Source organism: Rutilus rutilus, assembly GCF_951802725.1.
Source record: "Rutilus rutilus genome assembly, chromosome: 5".
In the NCBI taxonomy this organism is placed as follows: Eukaryota; Metazoa; Chordata; class Actinopteri; order Cypriniformes; family Leuciscidae; genus Rutilus; species Rutilus rutilus.
This window is the reverse complement of record NC_140213.1, coordinates 36,071,378-36,098,149: the sequence shown is the minus strand read 5'-3', so window position 1 is coordinate 36,098,149 and position 26,772 is coordinate 36,071,378. Positions and strand designations below refer to the sequence as shown.

The following is a 26,772-nucleotide window of genomic DNA, read 5'->3' as shown; positions in this document are numbered from 1 at the left end:
AAAACAGAATATAAAGATATCAACGAAGCACCTGAAGAGAATAATTTTATATTTTCTGTACTTCTAAACACTCCAAATATACAACAAAATGCATTTAAGGGCTAAAAAAGTGCATTTGGCATGATATGTCCCCTTTAATGCAGCACCTGAAAAGTAATGTGATTAGCTGTTGTCACTATGACGGTCGCGTCAGCACCAAGCTTCAGACACGTCCTCCGTGTGAATGCACCGTTACTCGCTGACCGTCTCAATCACGTGACCACTAAACAGCGCTGTGAGATCCATTGAAAATTGTTCCAAATCACTGCAGAGTTGTCCCATACAAACCACAAATCAAATGCCTCAAACAAGAGAAACATTGAGCCCCAACAATACAGTTAGAAGGCTTTTCAATCCAACATTTACCATGATTTACTGTTGTAACACTAAACATTAATGAACAAATGAGCAAATAAATCTAATAAAGTACCAAAAGTAAAACTGTGCCATTAACAGAACTTTTATAAGCTAATGTAAATAGAATCGCATCTATTTCGCAAATTCTAGCCAGTGTAATTCTCAGCATCAGTCCTAATGACCTTTGGCGGTGAGGGAGCTTGCACTCAACGAGCCTTCCCATAATTCTGATAGTGTCTGTGTTTGTGATTTCCCTCAGGCTAGCAATGATGCACAGCTCACCTTATCCTGACAAGCCTGACAGAGCTAAATAAACGGATGGGGATGGAAGTAAACTCTGTAAAACCTTTGAGCAAACACATCAGAGATCCCAAAATCTTAACTATGTCTGACATGCTCCTCTGAATTACTAATTTAGAGAAGCAATCAGACGTACTTCAGATAAAGACTGATTAGAGTTAAAATGAGAGCTTCAAACATGTCTGCAACATGATGCCGTAGAAAAGCTCAATGATTCAAAGTGTGGCAGGATTTATTTTACAAAAAAAAAAAAAAAAAAAGATAAATGTATGGATCGCTGATAGAGACTAAACAATCTGACCCTTCTTAGAACAGGAAAATTTCCTGTAATTCATCCGACTGCATCGATAAATAGCAAACAAACAAACTCTATCTCTAATAAATAATTATACTGAATCCCCCTCTACACAATTTTCCTTTTATCTTTCATCAATAGGGAGATAAAACTGGCAGAACGTGAAAAGCGTCCTTGTGAATTATGGTTAAGCTTTCATAAGCTTTTTATGATAAATCTAGAGAGCAAAATGTTTGTATGAAAAAAATCAATGACAATTCTGTCAATTAAAAAAAGTACACTATTCAACAAAATTAGAGTATACATCAAAACAGAAAAAAGAATCAGACGCCAAACAAGACCTAATAATGATTCCTTTTTTCTCTATTTCTATGTTTTCAGAATATAAACTAATGCAATAGAAACAAATACAACAGAGTTGCTTTTAAACTTCATCTTTCGACAGCAATGTGCACAGCAAAGCACATGTTTCTCTGGGCTTCAAATCAGAGGTATATATAATGACTATAATAATCCTGTTGCTCACAATATCAGTTCCACTATCTGTCGTTGTTGATAAGTCTACTAATTCTGCAGTCATTCCTCAATTTTTATGCTCTTTTTTTATCAAGTGAGCCTGGTTGCATATATTTTACAATGGAGTCCTTAAGTACTACCATGGGACACAGGTAGACAGATAGAAAGTTTCACTTTCTTTTGTACTCGTTGTCCTTGCTATGGGCCAATCTATGGGGCAGGTTCTGCTAATATTATCAGAACTGTTACAGGGAATGAAAAAAGTACACAAAAAATGATGGATAGAAAGATAGAGAGATGGAAATGTAGACAGAATGAAAAAATTATATGATGGATGGATGGATGGATGGATGGATGGATAGATAGATAGATAGACACACACACACACACACAGACACACAGAAATGTGTTTAAACAATTAGTATGAATTTCAGAGAACCAAGTCTCAGATTTTTGGACTGATTTTATAAACTTGCATACATAATACATAAAAAGAACCTTCTGCACATGCCTTCCTTCTGTCGCCTCCTCTAAAGCTTTCCCTCTGTCCTTCCTCTTCATTTTCCTAGAGCCTGTTCTTTTTTTTTCTTACTTAGTCCTGCCACTTATAGCCTCAGGTGAAAGCTATGGTACTTCAAAGAGCCTTTTACTGGGAAAAGGAGATCAAAAGAGGTGAGGCAAGCAGTGAGAGGACAGATATAGAAGAGAAGAATGAGGAGAGGACAGAATGAGAAAGAGAAGAGAGAGAGCTCATATGGTTTGTGATGAGGAGGGCTCGCTCTAACTAGCAGGACAGAGTGGTAATAATGGCAGAGCACATGATCACAGCAACGCACAGAGTTTCAAGAGAGTTTCATAGATGCTCGGCGGACACGGCAAATCACAGGAGTTTGTTTAAATTCTCCTGATCTGAACAAGCGTGGCACAGCTTACACTGAGATCACATTACAAATGCAAATGTGTAACACGACATCCACAGCAAAGAAGGTTGAGGGAATGAAAAAGGTAGGAATAGAGAAAGACTGTGAAAAAATGAGTTCAAACAAGCACTTCACTTCAGCTAATGTTTGATTTTATAACATATGCTGCAACCTTGCATAGCCTTATTGCTAAAAAAGACACTATTTTAAAATCCTTATCCTGTTACACAGGCTAACAGACAACACAAACCAGATGTACATCCTCTAAGAGATTTAGATTAGAGGCAATTGACCAACGATACTAGATAAGAGCTATCACACCGGGCTAAAATATTAGCCTATGCTTTGAGAAGGTAATGAGGTTTCAAGAAAATTAAAAAGCTATATTAAAGTAATGATCTGTCAAGACTCTGAGAAGTAGCAGCTCCAAATGCTTAGTCAATAATGTAGTTGGGCTGCAAGATGTATGCCTGCCCAGATGGCCAAACTCTCTTGTGCAGAGCCGTGTGCTCATGTCAAATATTTCTCTGAGAACATAGCAAATGTATTGAAATAAGTAGAGAGAATAGTAAGACAAAACTAATTACACCAAGACATGTCTAAGTGGCAGGGGTCTGTGAAATTTGTTTCAGAGTTCATAAAAGTTATTCTTCCCATGTCTAGCACAAACAGTGTAACATAAACAAAACATTTTTTGTCAGTATTGGCTCTGGAAATGGTGCACTTGGTCCCATATGTAATTATATCAATCAGAAAGGTGCTCATGAGCTTCCCTTTTGTGCCAGTGATGCTCTCTCAACAGCCTTTTGCTACACATCACAGTTGATGGCTATACAGTTTATACAGCATTACAACACAAAAGTGTGGACTTGGAGGAACAAAGACAGAGAATCACATTTGGGACAGGGTCATAGTCATAATTATGACATTAGCACCAACCTTATGCTCTGGCTTTGTAGGTAGTCCGGGTCAGTAGCGTTCAGCATGGCCACAAAGCTCCCTACGGGAATATTCTCTCTCCTGATGACAACCAGAGGATCTGGGAAGAACACCGGTCCTTCATTCACATCCATAACTGTAATGTAAACTGTCGCTGTAGAGCTGTGGCCGTACACAACATCAGGAACCAGAGGGTCTTCGTTTTCTACTTTTATCAGAAGTGTGTGAAATTTTGCACTTTCATAGTCTAGAGGCTGCAAAAGACAAAAGACAAATGGAATTATGTAAGAGTGATCAACTAACCAGCATGTACCTATACCAAGCAAATGACTCTTTATCATTACACTTCAATTAGTACATGCTTTTACAAGCACAATTTTACAACATGAGCAAGAGTAGGGGCGTCCAGTCCTGCTTCTGGAGTGTTACTTTCCAGCAGAATTTAGCTCGAAGACACCAAATTTCTAGTAATTCGGAAGACCTTAAATAGCTGGTTTAGGTGTGTTTTATTTGAGTTGGTGCTAAACTCCACAGCGGGAGTGTCCAGTCATGCTCCTGGAGGGCCAATATCCTGCCACTATCCTGAGTTTAGCTGCAACCCTAATTAAACCCAGCAGAACCAGCTAATAAAGGTCCTCAATATTAGAAACTCACAGGCAAGTGTGTTAGGGCAGGCACACCCATTCTCTACAGAATTGTCCCTTTAGATTGGACATCCCTACCCAAAAATGGCCACTTTATCTTTGGAGTTTAGTTACAAATCCTACATTAGTGGCTCATGAAGGTCACTTTCTTGGGCTTGAACCTTCAAAGTTTCAGATACCAATCGAGATCCTTGATCACTTTTGGATAAGTGGTTAAATTCTGGGTGATCTAAGAATTGGTGACCTAAACTTGAAAGGCTCAAGCCAAGAAGAGGACCTTCAAAAGTCTTCACCATTATGATGCAATCAATTAATTGAACCAAACACATGACTGAAAGAGGCATAACACACCTTTACCACTGACAGCATTCCTTCATTGTTGTCCAGGTTGGTCTGTATCTCAAAGTTCTGGTTGGGATCTCCATTGATGATGGAGTAAATGGCTCTCCATGCTCCGGTGGCTGGGTCGTCTCTGTCGTCCACCGTCAGGTTCACTACCACGCCGGTGGATCCCTCATTCACAGATGCCTGGAACTACAGCACATATTGCTTGATCTGTCAAATGTTATAACCCAGGAAATTGTATTAAACCAACACTTTAGCATTTGTTATTACATGTACAATGGCACATTATTTGAATTTGCAGTCTGTAATCAATATCAATATTTTCTTTCCAATCTCTTTAAACAATAAGACAGAATGAGCAGTGGAGGAGTTGCGGGGTGTGGAAATGAATGCTTTGACCAGATCTCTATAATTGTGCCTCTTATGTTTACAGAGATTAACACAGCCAGGGGGACAGGGTCTATTGTTTTTGGCTAACCGAGCACCATCTTGAGTAATGAAAGAAGCACTGATCAACCTACGGATGCATCAGTTCCTTCCTTCCTTTTTTGGTACACGCAGAATCTCTGTCTTACATTCACCTCCCTCCTACTCTTCTTTCTGTCCCTTTGTCAAAGATAAGGCTTAAGCTAAGCCTGTATGAAACAGCTCTTGTCCTGTTGTTGTCACTGGATGAAAGCCACTCTATTCAGAGTGTCACAAATCTCCATAGTCCTTGCCCAAACCAGCCCAATGTCACAGGCCTGTTTGGGGAGATGAAGTGTTCCTAGAAGGGCCAGATGAGCTCTGGTCCCCATCAGCTCTGCTATCATTTCTGTTTAGTGGCTTGTGAAGTGAGCACCCCTTCTATGCCTCAGGGATGTGCTCCCTTTATAAGCGGGGAGGGTGTAGGGGGCCAAATGCAAATGTCATCATTTGGTCCTGAAGAGGGTGCAGCTGGATCTGGGTGGCAGGATGAATTAGAGAAGTTTGGAAAGGGAAGCTCAGCAGTTTAAACCCCTGTGGGACAGAAATATTGCCACTAAGCCCTCTCTCTAACTAAATGCTTAATGCTATTGAGTTAGGAGCCACAGTTGTGAACCATCCAAGATTAACAGTGAAACCCTTAAAGTCAAAGAGGCACATCTACATTGACAAACATTGACGCTCAGTTTTTTCACTTGCCATCCCTTTCTCTCTCTCTCTCGTAAGGAACAAAATCACTGGGTTCTGTCTTTAAACTACTGAAGAAGTTATTCTTATTGGGAGATGGGCCCTTACAAATGAAAAATCTATATTTTCAGGTGTAATAAAATGACTGAGGCTAAAAGAGAGAGCGTTGGCCCCACATATAAGCCATGCTTTATCCTTTCCTGAAAATAGATCTCATTTCATTGTTTTATTTCTGAAACACAGGCCTTAAAACCAGTCCCTAAAACCTGTGTGCCTCAAAGGAGATGAGATTGTACCTGTCTGCTGAAGGCCATGAAGCGATTACATCACTTACATATTAAGAGCCTTGTGTCTACAGTGAGCCCTGCAGGTGTATCACTGTCAAAATCACAGCGGCGGGAGATACTCTCCCACTATCAACCAAGATTTTATCATGTGTGGAATAAACAATTAAACAAATGTTTTCACAAATGTTTACAGAGGGACACGAATGCATCCGCACAACCTCACGCTCTGCATCTTCACTTCGCTGACCGCTCGTGTTCCATTTAATCATCTGGAGCAGTGAAGCGGTCAGATGGATGTATTCAATCTTTGTTGGCTGCTGATACCCTGGCCCTGCCATACCACTGATAAGACCCCAATCCCTTCGAGTTCACAAAGCAACCAGCAGTGTGACAAACGGGGAAGTTATCAACCCGAGGCTAGACCTCAAAACTGAGAGGACAGGGTGGATTTGTGTGTGTGAGGTAGATGTCGCCTAGTTGAAGCCCCCCAGCAACAGAACACAGGGCAAAAAGCGAGAGAGAGAGTGTGGCCAAAGCGAGATAAATCACTTCCTACAGAGCTGCCGGTGAGGTGACACCCAGAAGCCAAGAATGACTTGGATTATTTGGCATGCCATTCATTATCAGTAATGTAGCGCAGTGTGACGGCATTATTGGAGTTTCGTTTTGAGCTGTGCTACTGCATTAGTGACAAATAGCTCAGAAAATTCACACCTGATACTGTAACCCCCCGTTCGTCTTGACATCTGTTCGAGGAATCAAATCAACATTCATGACCTTTCGAGAAACTCTGCCTGACTTACAAGTCTCAAATTGCACATCTCAAGCCGGGAATGTGAAGAAAAAAGCTGCGTGCTGTTTTCACAGCTTAACGAGATTCTTGAAAATAACACTTTCAACGTGCAGCCAAACTTGGATAGCTTTCGAGGTGAAAGGCACTCCAAAAGGCTTCAGATAACAAGAGTCATGTGAAGGGTCTCTCCTGATGTGCCCGTGGATGACAATACAGGTGCCTTTTATGCCACAGGAAACCTCACTCATAGTCTTTCTCTTCACAGCCTCTCAGAGTGACAGACTGAGACGTTTCACAGTCTGACGGCCCTTCATAAGGTGTCAGTTATTCCGTCAGAATCTGATTGTAAGGGAAAGTCTGAAGAATGGATTTGAATATGGTAAAATATTTTAAAGGGTTAACTCACGGCAAAATGAAAATTCTGTCATTAAATTAAATCTGTCATTCTCATGTCATTCCACGCCTGTACGACTATCTTTCTTTTGTGAAACACAAAATAAAATATTTAGAAACTCTCAAAAATGCTTGAAACATACTTCAAAAAATCTTATTTTGTGTTCCGTAAAAGACGGAATGTCATGAGGGTGAATAAATGGTGACAAATTTCATTTTTGGTTGAACTATCCCTTTAAAGAGAGGATGTGAGTGCAAACTGTTGCTCAGCATTTTGGAAATCAGCGATGCATGAAATCAAGCTTTCGTAGATAGTAGCTTGGTTTCAGGTCTTATGTCAATTATTTAAAATAAAATAACAATAATTAAAGAATTATGTTAATGTCAATACACTGCACTGTAAACCTGCCATCTTCCTTTTTTTAATCAGAGAAAATATATGTGGAATAATAAATAGTGTAGACATCGTTTATTTAAGCATATTGCACTAGCCGAGAGAGTTCAGTCCTGCTTATGGAGATTTTCCTTTCTTCAGAGTTTAGATCCAACTCTAATCAAACACACCTGAACCTGTTAATCAATGTCTTGGGCTCACTTGAAAATTACAGACAGGTGTGTGAGAGCAGTGATGGAACTAAGCGCTAAACTAAATGCCAAACCCACAAAATGAAGTGCTGCATCCTAATTTGTTTTCTTCTGCCATGCATTATAAGTATGCACTTGCTGGTGATGGGAAAGTACAAATCTTTGCATGTTTTAAAATACAGTGGCATAATACTTCATTAATTCACCATGACCGTCATGCCACATATTGCTCACTTTGGCACATCAGCTTAGAATCTAAGGGGCTGTTTACACGACACAGTTTTAAATTAAAAAGTAAAACTTTGTATGCGTTTTTTGCCGTTCGTTTACATGACAACAGCGTTTTGGGTGCCTGAACAATAAAAACACAAATCTCTGAAGACGATGACGTCATGCACATGCGTATTACGTGTTCAGTCTATAGTGTTTCATCGCCATCTAACGGCCTGGCAGCAGAATACAGCGTTTTTAGTCGTTTTCGTGGATCCTTCTGAATGGGGATCACTTTTATCAATGGTGTCTTCTGTTCGCGGAAAACTCAGAGGAAAAACATCTCCGGTTTAAGAATATTGTTGTTGTGTAAACGTACCCTTAGATTTATTATATATATATATATATTTTACATTCATATAAAACACCATCCAGGCACTTTAAGCATATCATACTATTTTAAGTACTATAATTTTGGATGCTATAATTCTAATTTTGCATACAAGTAATGATGGATAATGTACAAACTGTAATGAAGCCAACAGTGCATCCCTCACCTATATGACAGCTTTGCAAGAAAACATTTTACATACAGATAACAGCCTTGTCTGAATGCCTGGCATCTTGCTATCAAGCATTTTCTATAACTGACACATTTCTTCATCCTTAAGGACACTATCAGTCTGAAGATGTCATGACGATATATATATCACTGCATCCCCTGAGATGTAATGAAATCCCTGACTGTTCACAAACTGATTTTATTTATGAGGACATGTGAACTAGTTGTAGGTATCTGTGGTCCATTAATTACCCGCTGGATTTCACAGGACAGATGGGAATCATAAAAGTATCTTGAAGTTATGACTTGTAGTCTTACATTTAGGGTTGCCAAACGTCCCATGTAAGATGGAATTATTATGTATTAAGAGAACAGACTTGTGTTAAATCCATATGGGATGCAGTTTGTCACAGTAAAAACAACTGAGAATGCTTCAGTATTTAAAAATTTTAATAAGTTTGGAAAGTGTCAATGCTGAAAAAAGAAAGAAAGAAAGAAAATCAATAGAACTGTACATGTGACTACCACTACCACCAAACTGCTACCTGTTTTCTTATTGGACGTTTGGTTTGTACTATTTGGTAAAATGTCATTCATTTTGGTATGTGGTATATATAAATATAAAGATAATCATATCCACATCATTCAGTTTCATTTGATTTGTTGCGGTTAATTAAAATGACAAAAATTTAAAGCATTTAAAACTGCAATTCTGTTTATCTTGAAACATTTATTCATTTGTTTAGAGTTATAATTTGACTGGATATAAACTAAATGTACAAGTGTAATGGCGTGTGACAGTACAATTTATTTAAATTTTTTTTTTTTTTTTTTTACAACAGATGCAATGAAGCTATATGTTAGTGTGTCAAAATCAAAGTGGATTAATCTCAAAAGCATTTTAGCACTTCAAATTTCTTCAAACTAATTGTTTTAGTTCTCAAATATTTGGAAAGTAACAAATGCAATAGGCCTAACAAATGATGAGATAAATTCAGTAATAGATAAATGTAAAATATTTCTTGCAAAAAATGTGTTTGCACAGACATGTTAATGACTCTTTAATGAAAAATCAATAATTGACCTTAACTATATATTAAACAACAATATTAAAACAAACCAATTTCATCTATTCATATTTTTTAAAAGAACTACATTGCCATATAAACAACAAGTCAGCACAGTCCCCGACCCATGTGTGTAGCATTATAAAACTGGATGTCTGGATAATTACAATCAAATTAAAGCTATAAAATCAGAACAGGTGAGTTTAAAGTGAGTTTGAGCAATATAATTGACAGGCTCATCAATGGTCTTTCAAACTTTATAAAGAAACAGCCCAATATAGAAATATTGTTCACTGCCTTTTTGATTCTGCTGTGATTCTGCTATAGAGTTTTTTACAAACACTTTCTTAGCCCCAATTTGAGCAGAATGTTGAATCCATAAATGTATGAGAGTTACGTATGTAACTAAAAGTCTCGAACAAAAAGAATTTCGGCACAACTGTATTGATTTCAAATATTGAGAATGCTTTCAGGTATAACAACCATTCAATGCTCTCCTTGAAACAAATAATAAAAGCCATGAGACGAATGAAAGCAAACACCCACATCTCACTTCACTAGCTCTGACTTTGCCTCCACAACAGAACTGTAAACATGCTAATATCCGCTAATTGAAAATTATACTTAATAAATCTTTCACTCTCTTACTCTCTCAGTAGTGGATATTACTGTTGTACGAGAACATTGTGTTGTGTACTAGAAAGGAAGGATGTCATTTCTACTTTGTATACAATGCTTAAATTGAGCCTGAATAATCCTGAATGTCATATCTCACCTATGTCACTAGAACCATATGTTTCACTACCTTAAAAATACCAATTTAATCTGTCTATATATAGTAGAAGGACAATGTACAACAGTTGATCTTAAATCTCTTACTAAACTGATGTATGCTAGTAGCTACTCAAGCTCATACTGAGTGACAAATGAGGGCATGATCAAGTCATCATCCCACAAATGAATACGTCTGTTCTTGATGGATATGAAAATGACATAATAGATGGCAACAGATGCAGTATAACTGCAGCTCATGATGAGCAAAATCATAAATGCATAAACATGCCGAAAACTAACAAGCTGCAAAGCTATCTGGTACATTGTGAGACAAACATGTTGATTTGTAAACAATTTAAAACGCAGAAATGCAAATTAAGAGATACCAAAGAAAATATTTGCATAATTTGAAATATGCTAAACAACTATAATGTGGTCTAGTGTTTTTCTTTTTCTTTTTCATTATACAAACGGAAAGACTGCTCAGTCCTGTCATACACACTGCTGAGAAACATTAATTTATATTAATGCATGCTAAATATGCTGAAATGACTTTGCAGATTTGATAAATGATTACACAGTGTTAGAAGCTGCTTTCCTTTTCTTGACATGCCATGTTAGCATATTCTGAGTAAATTAATTTAAGTTCTAATTGAAAGGCTATCCTATTAATTTTCTTTTAAAAACAATGTATAATGGTGCTTTGATATTAATATTAAATATCTAAAACTTACATAGATAAAACTTCACATAGCTTAACAAATCAGCAGTTCAAACATGAATTTACATGGATATACATGCTATACAGTACATACAAACTAGCACCTGAACTGTTACTCATACTTGACTGATCTGTTGGTATTGAATAAAATGTATCTTAAGAAAGGTTATGTGTTATCAATGTACAGCATGTACTTTAATTTCCAGACTGTGGACCGTCAGCCACTGTAGTTTATTCTACAAATATGCATGTGTTTTCTAGGCCTGAAGATATTTTAGAGTGTCTCTCAGAGTCTCCATAGACAATAAATGGAACATTCCTTTGAAAATCTGTGTTTTTGAAGTATTATCATAATTAGAAGTGCTACTGTGGGTCTGAAAGTGCCCTTCATGATTACTTAGCATCAGGCAGCAAATATAGTCACCTATTTTTGGGAGAAGAATTGTCATGGGAATTTTTTTTTTTTTTTTTTTTTCAATATGTGCCTTTGTCAAGGAAAAAGAAATATGTTTCATTTAAGACATATTATTGCAATGCACACTACACATACACATTTATACTTTCCCCTTTGATTTAAGCATTCACATCTACTGGTCAAAAGTTTCAAATAAGTGATGATTTTAACATTTTTGAGAAAACAAATCCTATTATGCTCACCAAAGCTTAAAGGTATAGCGGAAGATTTTCCCGAATTTTAGAAAAGAACCGCCCTCTCCACTTTTTGAAAAAATTCACATGCGTAACACTCTACCTGCTCCCGAGAGGGAACGCCTATTAAACGTGTCCACGAGAGAGCATGCACGAGCTAATCATAGCTTACATTAATTTTTACTAGCAGTGATTTTAAATGGATTTCTCCAAATAGCATGCCAAACTTTACCTGTCAAGTAGAAACTTCGCGACTGAGGCATCATTGGGAAGCCCAACCTGTGTTTTGAGCGCACGCCATCGTGTGAATCATGTGCACAAGCACGTACGACGACCTTACGTAAACATATCACCAGAATGATTGACACTTAGGAGGACCAATAGTCTTGATGATCCACCCGGAAAAAGAAAATCCTCCGCTATACCTTTAATTTTTTTTCATCAAAAATATTGTAATATTGTAGAATAGTATTACAATTTAAAATAACCATTTTCTATTTGAATATAATTTAAAATGAAATTTAATCCTGTAATGGCAAAGCTGAATTTTCAGCATCATTCCTCCAATCTTCAGTTTCACATGATCCCTCAGAAATCATTCCAATATGCTAATTTGTCACCAATTTCTGAAGGATGATGTGACACTGAAGACTAAATAGTAATTATTATTATTATTATTATTCCAAAATGTCTGTACGCAGATGTCAATGAAACCGAAAGTCATTTTTGGAAATTACTTTTCATTCAGTCCAGTGAGATATCAATTTGAGACTCAATATTCTGCTCAGAAACTTTGAGACACAGAGCAAGAAACAGTACAAAATCCATAAATAAGATTCCATGACCATCAATCAGCTGAAGGAATTGAGCTACACCAGACATGGGGTACCTGAAATGGGGTCTGGGGACAGTAGGGAATGGGTAATAATCATGGATAATATGAAGGCTAAAACTGATTTTCTAATGCTGTCAACCACATTGTTTTCACTTCACAAATTGGCATCTAGAAATGTTATCTGTCCTCTTATTGGAGGGAAAAAAAAAATAACAGGAGAGTGGGAAAGGTTGCTAAGATAAATAATGAAGAAGGAATATTTTCAGAACCAAAAGGTCAATCATTTACTGAGAAAATCAAGTGGGAGTCAAAATGATTCAATCCATAAAAATATTGAGTGAACTACGGCTCTATTTGCACACAATGGACAAAATGTAAAAGCAACATATGGAGGAGTGATAGGGAACATCCTGACCAGCCCCTCCTTATTTTCCTCTTTCCTAGGACAAGAACCATCATAGTCAAAATGACTTCAGCCCAATTACTGCATATGGTCAAACCACTGATCTATATAATGACTGGATAGCTCATGACGTCATAAACAGTGAAGCCACTGCGTTGCCATATTGGTATTCCCTAGTGAGCTCACGTGTTCTATTGAATCAATAGGAAATTTTATGATTTGACTGAGAAAACATTGCCTAACGAGACACCGTTTTTAAACCTTAAGTCTCCCTGTACATTCTTACAACGCAAACATCCTAAGCATTCAAATAGGTATTTGTTTAAAGTGTTCAATGTGCTTCATAATGGACATTTCATCCATCATTAGTGCACAGAGCGTGTCCTGTCCCTTGGCCTGTGCTGCTGATGATTTAGCTTGGAGAGAGGTTAGTACCACTTCACTGAATCCAGGATCTCCTCCAGTGCCGCTGTACCACCTTCTTATTGTTGATGGGTGAGGTAAACCCAAGTTTAAGGTCTCCCTGACATGCTTGTTGGCACATCAGGACAGTTTTCAAGCATGAATGCTCCATTCTCTGACAATAACTCAGATTCCATGAGAGACTGAATGATATTCTGTAGGTTTGAATTTTTTTTTGATTGTACATTCTGGATTTCTTTTTGTGATCGTTGATTCAATTGCTTTAATCAGCCTTCTGGTGAGGGTCTTTGGACTGGCAAAGCAGTAGCTGTGCTCATTTGTTGTAGGAGCCTGAAGAGGATTATCAGTTGTGGTGTCAGAGGTATCCTCACTGTTGTCCAACACTACCTGCGTGTCCCTTACTAACAGGGACCTTTCTGTTGGTCTGTTCCTAGAAAACAAGGTTTGTGTTCCTCTTGTATTAGAATTTATATTGACAATAAGCTTTCTCTGATACTACTTAACCAAAAATGACTTTACTAAGCAATGATCTGTCTACCTTTTGCAGATGTGTTGTAAACAAAAGCCAAATGAAGTTTTTTACACAACATTAAGCACATGGTTTGACAGTTTTTGAACATCACTTGATTAGAGCTGTTAAACTTCAAATGGCAGATAAACAAATTTAACAGTCAAATAAAATAATGAAAGATTTGTCACTGAAGAAAAATTCCTTGTATATGTGTACTTAAAATATAGCTCTTTCTGATTGTGTTTTATAGATCAGTAGTTTGTTCAAATACAGTGTTTGATTAGTTAGCAAGTACATGTTCAGGAAATGCATAATACAAATTGTATGGGTTAATGTAAGTAACGGTAAATGGACTCTGCACAAAGCTCTTTTGAAGCTGTCAAATGGTGTCGCTATTGGACACTTAATTGTGATTATTGCTGTTCTGAGGTTTCTTATAGGCTACTGGTGACTGTTTTATTTATTTATAAATTTTTTTGAAGAAGCATTACTCTTGCCTCGGAGAAAACAACACGGGAATAGCGACAATTGTGCATATAAATGACTACTAATAGGGATTGAATTACAACCTGTGGGCAGTTTTTCTACATCCTTTTGTGAACGTCGTTTTACACTTGTACGCTGCACAGTCTCCCTGATCGGTCATCTTAAAAGTGCTGTCGGAGCAACCAATCTCTGTATAACGGCCATTGGAGTCCTCTGTTGGTAGGGAATCTAGATGGCCGCTCGAACACTTCCGGTGGCTTCACTGCCTGCTGGCAGTTTAGAACATCATGAGCTATCAAGTCATTCTATAGAAAAGTGGGTCCAGCAGATCCCTCGGTTCTGTTCTAAACCCAGATAAGATGCTTTATTGTCTACATCCTTTTGGTATAAATGGGAACTTCTCTCACCACATCCACCTTTGGTTGGATTTCTTCTTTTTATTTCACTGAGCTTTTTGCACTCTGGTATCGTCTTCTCTGTAAAGCATAAATGAAACTCTGCCCTAAAATTTAGCCAAAACAAGATATCTCAGAATGCAGTATAATTATTCTGAGATTGGCAGCCTACATATGGAGTTCACTAGACTTTGGAACAAAGCTAATCACACTGAGTAGTAGTATTCATTTTTTTATGTTTAAAATCATCTTGAGCATGTCTGTGAGATGTAAGAAAGGTAGTGAGGTGAAATGCGTGGTACCTGTGGTTTTCACAATGCAATGGTAAACCAATGGTTGATTTTAATTAGAGTAGATTCCTAATTCTGACTGCATATTTAAAGTTTACCCTATACAGATTTGGCTGTTATTTATTTTTTACTGTTTTATACATGAAAATTAATTTACTGTGCATCCATATCCCAACTCAAGCTACTGCTACTGTCAATACAAGCTGCAGTCAAATATGCCTTTCCAAGAGAAAAAAATATGTAGCAATATTAACTGATTTGTCAGTTAATTGTCTCTTGAATGCTCTTAAATGTCAGCCTGGAGCCATGTAAAAGTCCTGTAAAAAGTCAATTGGCCATTGAAATAAGAACATCCATCAAATCAGAGTCGACCCCCAAAGTACACCCGACTTTTGTTACAATCATGTTGCGGACTTGTAGCCATCAAAGTTGATGTCATTAGCATTTTGACGGAGGCAGCGCCGTGCTGTCAATGCAGGGGAGAGAGGCAGCTCAGATAAGCTGTCACTTCCCATGAGTGACAGGCATGATAAGCCGGATCAGTGGCTGCTGCAACACTTGGAAGAGGTTCATCGGAAATAGATGCCAGTTATCACAAAGTACCAGTGGGTGGGCGGGCATGTACATACCACCTGCGGCAACTACCACAGCCTCTGGTCTCTCCCTCCACAGCTCCAAGATCCCGAAACTGGAAACAGGAGTCAGAGGGACCCAGGGAGACAGAGATAATAGAGGGAGCATGGATAGGTCTGCAATTATCCTAATAATACTCCCGCTGCGGGACACAGTTACATGACCCCATACATTGGCCGAGGCCTAGAATTATCTCTGGGCATACAATAATTCCCTTGTCACACACGGCAGACATTTATTTTTAAAAGACAAATGCTCAATGGTGGCTCGGATGTTAAATACATGAAATTAATTGAGGTCAAAGGAAAAACAATATAGCTCTGCCGCGCTCTGCTGTGCTGCTTAGCGAAGGCCAGGTGGTTTGTCGATGTGCAACAAGAGGTACAGATTTTAACGTTCCTTGATCTTCAGGTTCATTTGAGGATATGATCTCAGTGCTGTAGTTTAAATTCCAATTGATTTTCACTGTGATGAGCAATTTACAACATAAAGAACCAGATATTGAATGAAATATCTCTGTGAAGCTCTGCTGCTGATGCAAATAAAAAATACAGCTTCACTGTGTAGGCTTGCTAGTTTTTATTAAGAGTTGTATTGGTTTTACAACACAGTGAGCTAAAGGGTGGATTCGCATTTAAGTAGAGATGCTACAACCCTACTAAATGTAAATGCATCCATTCCTCTAGATCTGACTGGACCAGCTAATGACAATAAATGACTAGAAATTATAAACTGTGGATATGATCATACAGTATACACAAAATCTTTCTGAGGAAGACTATGCAATGAGTGTAAACACCAGCCTGTGATTTCATAAAGTGAAACATCTGCTAATTAAGAAAAATTGAGGAAACGTGAGAAGGTGGCATGTTTTTCTTCGCTTGTTTCTTCTATAAATTCTATTAAGTAGTTAAGAGTTTCTGAAATGAAGAGACTTTTGCTCTTTTGCAAAATTTGTGAGAGATAAGGAAGTATCATCTCACTTCTGGGGAAAGTAGCAATCTAGGCTTTATCGTAGAATGGTAAATGGTGAAGCAGTATGCACAGTATAAATAGGCCAAATACATGTAATATAAAATGGTGGATTTTAGGAATTTGTGGGGCAGAACGGAGTTTGTTTAGAATTTGATAAGAAAGTGACACAACAATCATAGAGATGGTTATGGCCAAATATTAAAATGATGTCATCATTTATTCACCCTTGTGTCAATTGATACCCATTGTATGGACAAAAAACACAGACATTTCTCAAAATGTATTCTATAATCTACAGAAGAAAGTAAGTCTTACAGGTTTGAACGGAATGAGGGTAAGTAAATGAAGACAGAATTATTTTATTTTTTTGGCTGAACTATCCCTTTAAATCCTCAGGTTGTCTCCCAAAAGACACAGCCCACGCTGGTTTGCTGGTCTTAGCTACAGTAGTTTAACATAGTCTCCGAGCCTGGTCAGGCTGGTGCTTGGGTGGTTTAACCTGGAGGCCAGCTGGCTAAGACCAGCAAACATTTTTCAGAAGGACTGAAATTTCAAAATGATCCACTTTCAAAGTTGTTTTTCATTAATATTTAATGAGGTCTGTCAGATATAGTGGCCTGTAAGAGGAAGAGGACGGGATATTCTGCTGATCCACAACTACAGCTCTCTAGTCCCATGAGGTGGACTTGTGCCAAAAACAAAGACATGCACTCGAAAAGGCACCTGTGAGGGGACAGCAGGCTTTTCTACTGCTGAATTTCACAGTGCAGTCAAGAGATTTTTTCAAGCGTGTGCAAAGAGGAGGTGCTGCAGTCAGCTCAGACTCTGTCAGACTGGTAAATGGAGAAAAATTATCATGGAAAGTGCTTGTTAAAAACACACCAAACACAAACACACTTCTTGTTAAGGAGCGGGGTAAAGTGGCATCCGAATAAAGATAGAAATACAGACTTTTAAAAATCCTCACATAAATGTCACTATCTAAAGTACTAGCTCTAATTAATGTCGATTACATTGTTTTATCTTCTGGTCACCATTATGATGATCATTGTTCCTGTTGGTGAACCTGGTATACTCTGCTAATTTAAAATCTGTTTTATTTATGCAGATGCAATTAATTAGCAGAAAACAGATATTTTATATTCTATTTTTGGTTCTGGAAATAATATTATAAAATTACAATATAGTAAAATTATACTATGGGGCTGCTGAATGCTTGAATCTGACTGGTTGACGAACGTTCTAAGGTGTGCAATTATTTTCAGGGAAATGCACGGGATAGACCTAAGCAGGTAGACCTGAAAACAGACAACAAGGTTGCGATGTTTCTGCTCCATACATGAGTGAGTGGTTTTTAAAATGAACTCTTGCCTGTATATGCTCTTGTGTAATGTATGTTAATTTGTGTTCTTCCTTGTCAGATTTTAACATAAGTCCCACTAGTTAATGATAGTTAGCGGAGCTAGTTCCATATGCAGATCACACTGTTTTTATAGAAATGACTTTTAACAATTAATTATTACTTATTAGTATTTCCAGTAAACAACCTAAAACAGCAGAATTTGTCAAAGACACTCTAGGTAACCCGAATGAGTGTCCACATCAACCAGTCAGAAAGCCCTCTCCCTGGTACAGCAGTGCATCTTGGGAATGGGCCAAGTTAGGGTTGACAAAATGTCTCTGAGAATATGACAACAGTCCTGAGCACTTCCTCTAAAAACGCATACAGCTCAAAATAAGTGTCTCTGCATCAGCTTGGCGTAGTTGTTTTCCCTCCAATGGCTAGCAAAGTGCAAGTGTAGCATTTTCTGACAAATTCATCACAGGTGGTCTCAAATGGACATGCAGCTTAAGTTTGCACATAGCATAAGTGCAGTTTTCTTGCCCTCTGGGTTTTATATTGCTGAATGGCATAGGTGGCTTCTATTTGTGACTGTTGTGACTAATGTGTATTTTATGGCCTATAGCTAAAATGTGTAGCTAAAAAAGTCCAGAAATACCAATGATTACAACAACAATACACGCATAAATAATACACTCCATTCATGGACAGAACATCATTGCCCGGGCAGACCCTGAGTATTATAACACAATCATTTTAGACTGCAAACAGGAGGTCGCAGAGGATAAGCGAGCAAGAAGGACCCAGTCCATCACCTTTGTGTGTGAGTATTTGTGAATCACAGCTGTCACTGCAGTGCACCTGAGATTAAAGTGATTGATGCACGGGGGGGCTTTTTCTCGCAAGGTCAGTGTATCTGAGTGAATAGCTGAGGCCCTGGCTGAGCATTGAGGGGTTGTGTATGTATACGTGTGACTTGAGTGATTGACAATTGGAAATGATTGGTGAAGGCCTTCTGGACTGAGAAGCTTGAGTGTTTGTCCTCATGGTAGATGACTGCAGGTGTTAAGCTGCTTCAAACTGCTATGAATCATTTCAAACAAAAGTGAATGAAGTACAATAGTCAGCTGTTCAAAGGGTTACATTTTCAATTACAAAATGGAGAGTTACGATCCAGGATTCTGATTGGTCAATACAGCACTCCTGCAATGTTTAAACAATGACTATATGTGACAAGCTCTATTATTTTGAGTCATACTAAGAAAAAATATTATTTTTTTATTTTATTTTTTGGATATAACAGTCTCAACAGCTTTCAAATTATATCATTTTTATTACAAAATTTAACAATAAATAATGTAAAAATAATGTTAAAATAACCTTAATGTGGTGCCACCTTTTACCCCAGGAAAGGTATTTTGTATCTTGTTAGTTACATAGAAAAATATGTACTTGAAATAGTACTTTAGAGAAGAGCATAGCATTAAAATCATGAATATATACTGTAATCTAATATATAAATAACAATTTAAATGTTTTAAATTTTTACTTAACCTGTTATTGATGTCTTAATAATTTAATGTACACTACTGTTAAAAAGATAGGATCAGTAAGATTATTTTTAAGAAATTAGTAATTAATTCAGCAAGGATGCATTAAATTGAACAAAACTGACAGTAAAGACATTTATGATGTTGCAAAAGATTTCTATTTCAAATCAATGCTGTTCTTATGAACTTTCTATTAATCAATGAATGCAGGAAAATGTCTTGGTTTCCACCTAAATATCAGAACAACAACATTGAAAATAATAAGAAATGCTTCTTGAGCCACAAATCAGCATATTATAATAATTTCTGAAGGATCATGTGAAGCTGGCGACTGGAGTAATGACTGTTGAAAATTCAGCTTTGTCAACAGGAATAAAACTAAAAACTGTTTGGAATCTTTAGAGGCCACTTTCTAAAAAACAAGATTTTATGACAGCCATTATTTACAGTTTGGTGTAGAAATATAACACTTGTATCTTTAGAACGCTAACATTTTTGTGTACATCGTTTCTGGGTCAGAACGACTGAAAATTATGGAGAAGGTCACATACTGTCAATGAACAACAATTTTAAGAAGGGAAGACAAAATGAAGAGGGAGATGAAAAAAAGCCCCAAAATAGGTTCCTCCTACCACTGAGTGTGTGAACTCAGGTGCGTGGTCATTCCTGTCTGTGATGGTGATGGTGGCTGTTGCAGTTCCTGTCAGTCCCACCTCACTTCCTGCCATGTCCTTCGCCACAATCTCCAGCTCGTACTGCGTGGTTGGAAGAGTCTGCGGAAACAAGAGAACATAGTTGTGAACAGTTAGTAGAGCTTCAAGACAGATGGAGTACAGCCCCGATAAGAACTTAAGTGGCTTAAATGGAGAACAAGTCATTGTTTTACAACTGCTTTAGTGCTGCTTAGAAGCTGTCAATATGCAATGAAAAGCACCACATACTTTTAATGAGTGCTTACATTGTAAATTAACTGGTAAAGTGGAGCAATTAGGATCTAATTAACCAATCATTGTATTGAATCATGGCTTCACCTAAAAAGGGCCTAGCAGTTCATCATTGACATTTCGAACGCTAAAGTCAATCGTTACAAAAAGTTCATTATTGCTCATGATTGACCGGTGATCTATGAGACCAAAATATCCTTTTGTTTATTTACATTTACTCTTGTGTAAGGCCTTCTTCAGGGACGGTCCTGAAACAATGATAAAGGCTTCATGCAAGAGCATTTATGCTCCCTGACAGGTGCTAGTCTAAACAAATGTCAAGTTTCAGTCACTTTTCAAAGGTAATACTGAAAGAAAGACATCTAAATGTCAATTAACGCCCACACCACCTTTCCTTCAAGGCCACATCCTTAACTGGAATGTCAAGAGAGAAAGTAAAAATAAAAAAAAAAGAGTGTGGGCTTCAACTTTGGGCTCTTTTTTGTCTTTTTCTTTAAAGTCACTTTGAAACCGTTTTGGATACTTTTAAATTTTAAATTTCACTTGTGAGTAAAATATTTCTATTGTGTCATTTACTAATATGTTATTAAAAGCAAAGATTGTATTTGTTAACATTAGTTAATGCATCGTGAACTAACATGAACAAACAATGAACGGCTGTATTTTTAATAACTAACATTAACAAAGATGAATAAATACTGTAACAAATGTATTGCTCATTGTTAGTTCATGTTAGAAAATACATTAACTAATGTACCTTATTGTAAAGTGTTACCAACATATTATACCATTGTGTGTATTTAGGATACATAAAGCTGTGAAATCAGCATTTGTGAGACACATTTTTTTAAATGTCAGTTTAAAGGATAGGCTACTATAAAATATATTTTGATAAACGTTAAATTAAAAGTGAGAGTGTCAAAAGAAAAGAGTTTATTTTCTTCAACTATGAGCCACAAGTCCGCATTGAAGAAACAAGTTCTTGGGTGAAAGATAGATACCAGAAGAGATTCCTACATAGTCAGCATTTTTCTTCAAGATGTTCCTTTCTTATAAAGTTTACTTGTATTACATAGTTTTCTTTAGAGATTGTGAAAGACAGCAGACAGACACATATTCCTGAAATTAAGTTTTGAGAGAAGCCAAGGTTATTTCAGGAGAAATATCCTGCAATCACTGCATGAATAATACATAAGTTAAAGAAATGGGCACAAAAGCTTTATATAGACATCTGGTTTCTCTGACGCAAAAGAAATGGTACAAATGCATCAAAACAAATTTTCGGAGTGATTGAAACCGCTTCATCTCTATCAAACACCACCTACTCATCATATGGGAAATAAACCTTCTTCTCTAGACCAAAAGCGCAATATTCATAAATCCAAGACAACAAGCATTTGTTAAAATAAGTCACCCTACTGGAAAGCCATGATGGCACATTACACAGGGAGGTGCTGTTAATGCAAACATTTATTTCCTTTATTGAAATCCCACTCAGCGCAGTGTTAAGTACCACATGCTTAATAAAACTCATCCATCTGTTTCACATAATGCCCAGGAGGCCTGCGTTGCAGTCATTTACCCATGGTGCATTGCCTCTCTGTATAAATTACTCTTGCTATCTCAGGCTTCAAATAGTGTCTCAGAGGTATGTCATTCTAACAAAGCTGCAATTAATAAAGTGTAAAACCATAGTAGATTGCAGATAAAAATAAAAGTTGTGACTTGTTTAACCGAGGCACATCATTTAAAGAAACCCAATGAATCGTTGAATGTGGAAATATTTCATATTTCATATTAAAAGCAATGGTCTGGTCCAATTGACTAAACTGACCAAATGTAGACGTGCATTTTTTTTAGAATTGGTTGCAAAGCTGCGATTACAAATCTCAAACATCTGAAAACATTTGAACAGGCATGACACTTCAGAACTACGTTGTTGATGTGATTCAACACTTGAATCAACCCAAACGGCTTGTAATTCACAGGAAGTGGAATAAGAAATGCTAATAAATGCAGATGGAAGTTACCGATGTGGATTGTTTAACACCACCAACGATCGAGCTTTACACCTCATCAGACATATCATGCTGAAATCTTTTTTTTTAAACCACCATGAAGCGCAGTGCTTCCGGTGACTGAGATCGGCTAGAACGGCTGTCACTGACGAACGGCTCAGAACTTATTTACTGCTGATAAACAGATGGTACTTCACAGACCTGTGACTTGAAAAAAAGAAGAGAAACCCATCTGGATAAGAGGGAGGTGTGCGCAGATCAAATCTTGGTGCCGTCAAAAGACTAGCGCGAAGCTTTCGCGTAGCGTGACAACATCTTAATGAGTCTCCCATCTCTCGCTCAGATATTTCGCAGTGATGCACCTGTGACCTCGCCGCATGCTTTTGAAGGTCAAAAAATACAAAACCCGCTAAAACAATCTGTAAGAGTGTTGAAACGTCGCAGGTCTGACTGTGAATGTGAAACGAGGCAATACATTAACTTCACGTTGCATAACAATTGGTATTGCGCCCCAGTTCCGTCAATCATTTCAACATGCCGGAGCCAGTTTGACTGTCTTTTGAGATTCTATATATGACATCCATTTCATGTCGGCCATCCAGTAATGCTCATTATGAATCAGACTAAATTCAATCAAGAGCATCTTGTATAATAGATCAAGGCTTTTCCCATGGCCAGAGTGTCTAAAGACTTAAATAATATAGCCTTTGGAAGGAAATATATGCACAGAAATATATCCCCGGCTCTGACCAGTGAATGAGATACCACCTCGTCCGCTTCAATGGATGTGATGTCATAATTCTGCTTCTGTAGCCTCTTTTTGTTCTCTCAAGTGCTTTGAAAGAAACTGTCTGCCTTTTCCTAACCTCTCAGCCTATTCACCGGTCTACCTTTCATTCCCCAAGAACATAATGATCCATACAAAAGCCACAGAAGCAGCAGCTGAAATGATGAATAAAGCTGTCTAATAAAGGAATGTCTCTATCTTTCTGCTGGCCATGTCTTCCTTACAGTATTTCACTTTCATCCCAGCTGGTTTTCTCACACCTTTCACTATCTGAAGCGCTTTCTCACATTGCTTTAACTAAGTTGGTGTAAGTTGTAGATATGCTAATGTCTCCTGTAGGTTTCACAGGCGGATTTAATACCTCTACATGATTGCAATCTGGATGGTTATATGGGTTCAGGTTTCCACTCAATCCCTGGAATGTTATTCTCATTTCTCTTTTTCCATTTTTCTTATTACATTTTTTTTTTCATTGCCATCAACACCTTGAATAAATCTGTCATTTTTCCCCTTTTCTCTCACTTTATGCAGCCATTTTGTCATTCAGTATTTTTTTGTGCATACCGTTTTCAGTACAGCACGTACTGTATGATGGTATAAAATCATTTAAAGTCTATATTAAAGTCTATAGCATTTTTTATTGTCTTTTATCATAATGTTAAAATAGTTTTAATGTTGCAAGATATTATTTTACATTTAGGATTAAATAAATTACATTAGTTGTCATTCTGATGATATCTAACAACCATATAATTCACATTCGCACATTCATCTCGGCAAACTGTTTGCATTACAGTCCGGGCCAAGTGAGACAGACATTAGTAGCCGACTGGCAGAGCAGCTTGCTGAATCATGGCACATTGCCTTTTGTTCTGTATCCCACTGAGCTCAGAGGGGAGTCACAATGCCAGTCAGCCTGAACACTGCACATCCAGGAACACATCACAAATTTACTCCCCTGGAAATCCCCAGCTAACACCCTGTGCATAGCGCTCAGTAACAGTTGTCTAAATGCGATGATGGCTAAGTGCTGGTGCAAATAAAATGAGGGTGTTTTGTGAAGAATTTGGCTGCGGATGCGTTGGATGCATGACAGTCAGGTGGTGAGCTGGAAATTGAGCCAATGTGAATTTAGTCAAGAAACGCCACCTGCAGCGAGCCTTTGTAGTCAATTCATAACTGTAAACAGAGTAAATATTCAGTAGAGTGAACTTAAATTCAAGAGGGGGTCACATCAGACTTGATAAATGATTATGCCAAGGCTTAAGATAGCTAGAGGCTGTTTCTGGGACTACTGAACCTACTTTTGACTCACCTTTGTGCAAAGTATCATTGTTAGGGTGCAAAATTTACTTTTTTATTTCCTTGCATTCTTCGTCTTGTGCGCTCTATATACAGCCACCCGTGACCATTATATTATATTTTGTACTACAGGGCTGTTGAAAATTACATTTTATTATGTACGGAAAGCACATACTCTTTTTATCCCGCTCTCTCTCCCACACCAACACACACACATGGTATGGACACAGAAACGTGCTGTCAGCGCTCCTCAGATGATTTTATAAATCATTTTTTTAGCAGTTTAAAAGTTACATGAAATTTCTCACTAGCAAGGTGATAATGGCGCTGTTCTTGAAGCAGATAAACGTACAGGTTTAAGCGTCCGTTACTAGCTCAAAAATTAAGTTTTGGAATTAGCAATGGAGACTTGGGATTAGACATGTAAGAAATTAGTCCTACACACAAGTGTGTTTTAAAGACAAAAACCTGACAAATGTCTTGAAATGCATAATCTAAAGTATGTTTTGAGGTGTGGAAACCATAGTATAAATGAAATAATTCACTCTAGGCCATTAAAATTATTGAAAAATAATGCACACCCGAGGTGTAACGGCCACCTTTCAACGGCCCGTCATCAATTATTTCTTTATTATATTATATTATATAAGGTTAGATATTGTGGGAAGGAGGAGACGGGAACCGGCGAACATTCAAAAACTTGAATAAGCGTAAAATAAACAAATACAAAATGAAAGTAAAGACAGCAGCCCCTCACGGACGACTGCTGTCACATATAACAAAACACAACATAAGTCCAGGCCTGGCCTCTCTCGATCTTCACTGTCGTCGCTTCTCCTTTATGCTTCCGCTCCTCCGTGAGAGATACGAGACCAGTGCGTCGCGCAGGTGTCGCTCATTATCAATCACGCCACCGGCCTCACACCATTCTCTAACGGCCCTCGGCCTCGTCCTGCTCGCCACATTATATTATATTATATTATATTATATTATATTATATTATATTATATTATATTATATTATATTATATTATATCCAAAGGCTAATCTTAAATTTGGTAATTTGTAAAATGCTACACTTAAAGGTGCTCTAAGCGATGTTGGGTGATGTCACTTCTTGTTGACGTTCGAAGTAATGTCAAACAAAATGGAGGCTAGCCTGACCCTCCCTCCTCCTCATCCCATCCCTCCCCCCTCCCCCCTCCCCCCTCCCATCCGTGCTTCCTGAAACAGTCATGAACCATTAAGAAAAACCAAACTGGATTTACCCACCTGTCCAGCAAAAACAGAGCCACCTAAATGTCGGATTGGAAGCCCTTCTGCCAGCGGAGTTCTCACCACCTTTTGAACGCTTTTCCGATGTAAATTCGGGACTTCGCGTTCCTTCTCCTTTTCCCTATTCTTTGTTATTTGTTCATCAGAACGTCGTCTCTTTGGTCGTGTGTCGGCCATATCAAAATTCTCAAGAATATACAATTTTAACGTTAGTCGTTGTTAGGACATCTCTCCTCTAGTTAACTTCCCTCTTCAAGCTTCTCTCTCCTCCACTCCCCACACCCCCCCTTCATGTGCACGTGCACAAACCCCCCAAACCCCACCCCCAAATCGTTCTTGTCAGTTATTGGCTGGAACACTGTTTGTTATGTTTTGTGGTCCAGGCTGGGCCAGTTTGTTTTTCTTGCCGTTTGTGGAGCCAGGGCTGTATACAGAGACCGCATTTTTTTACAGTGTGTTCAGGGGACAGGCAGCTAGCGGATAGTGAGGAGATGTTTGCTGGATGTGACAAAAAATGTTTTGGCCTAAAAAACACGTGACATCGCTTAGAGCACCTTTAATGGAAGACATTCCCTCCTACAAAAGTTGCTTAAAAACTTCACAAATCCTGCAGACATTTCACTGAACAACTTCTAGATTCAGCCCAATTTGCTTACTACACCTGAATGAACACTGCTGAATGGGCTTCATCTTTTTTTACCATTTTCCTCACAAAGCCACGTGTGCAACTACGTAGTGTTTTAGAAGTTCCTGCGAAACTCTTTATGTGTTGCCTATTTCAGCATGTCTCTCATCCCTCTATTCACTGATGACTTAAAAGCAGCAAACAGCCGTCATATCTGATGAATCTCTTTGCGCTTGGTCGCTTGATACATTGGACGTCCACTAATGGAGCTCAAAAATCCAGCCGTATTTTATAAATGAATCATGAGATGGAGACTAATTGCCATTAAAAAATGAACACTAATGCATGAACAATCCCAATGACGAAGCCAGTGACACTGCAATATGCAAATATGTGTCCAATTATGATTAACGATCATCCGAGCGTTGCATG

The 26,772-nt window shown here is 37.9% G+C and overlaps 1 protein-coding gene across 1 annotated transcript in view; it reads right to left on the bottom strand.

Moving 5' to 3' along the window:
* The window catches only part of cdh13 (cadherin 13, H-cadherin (heart)), a 370,859-nt gene that overhangs the window by 51,992 nt on the left and 292,095 nt on the right, over positions 1 to 26,772 (bottom strand). The window contains exons 8-10 of the mRNA XM_084409426.1: positions 20,023 to 20,163; positions 4,362 to 4,544; positions 3,367 to 3,620 (exon numbers count right to left, since the gene is read on the bottom strand). Of these exons, the coding sequence (XP_084265552.1) occupies positions 3,367 to 3,620; positions 4,362 to 4,544; positions 20,023 to 20,163 (578 nt within the window). The remainder of the gene's footprint in view (positions 1 to 3,366; positions 3,621 to 4,361; positions 4,545 to 20,022; positions 20,164 to 26,772) is intronic.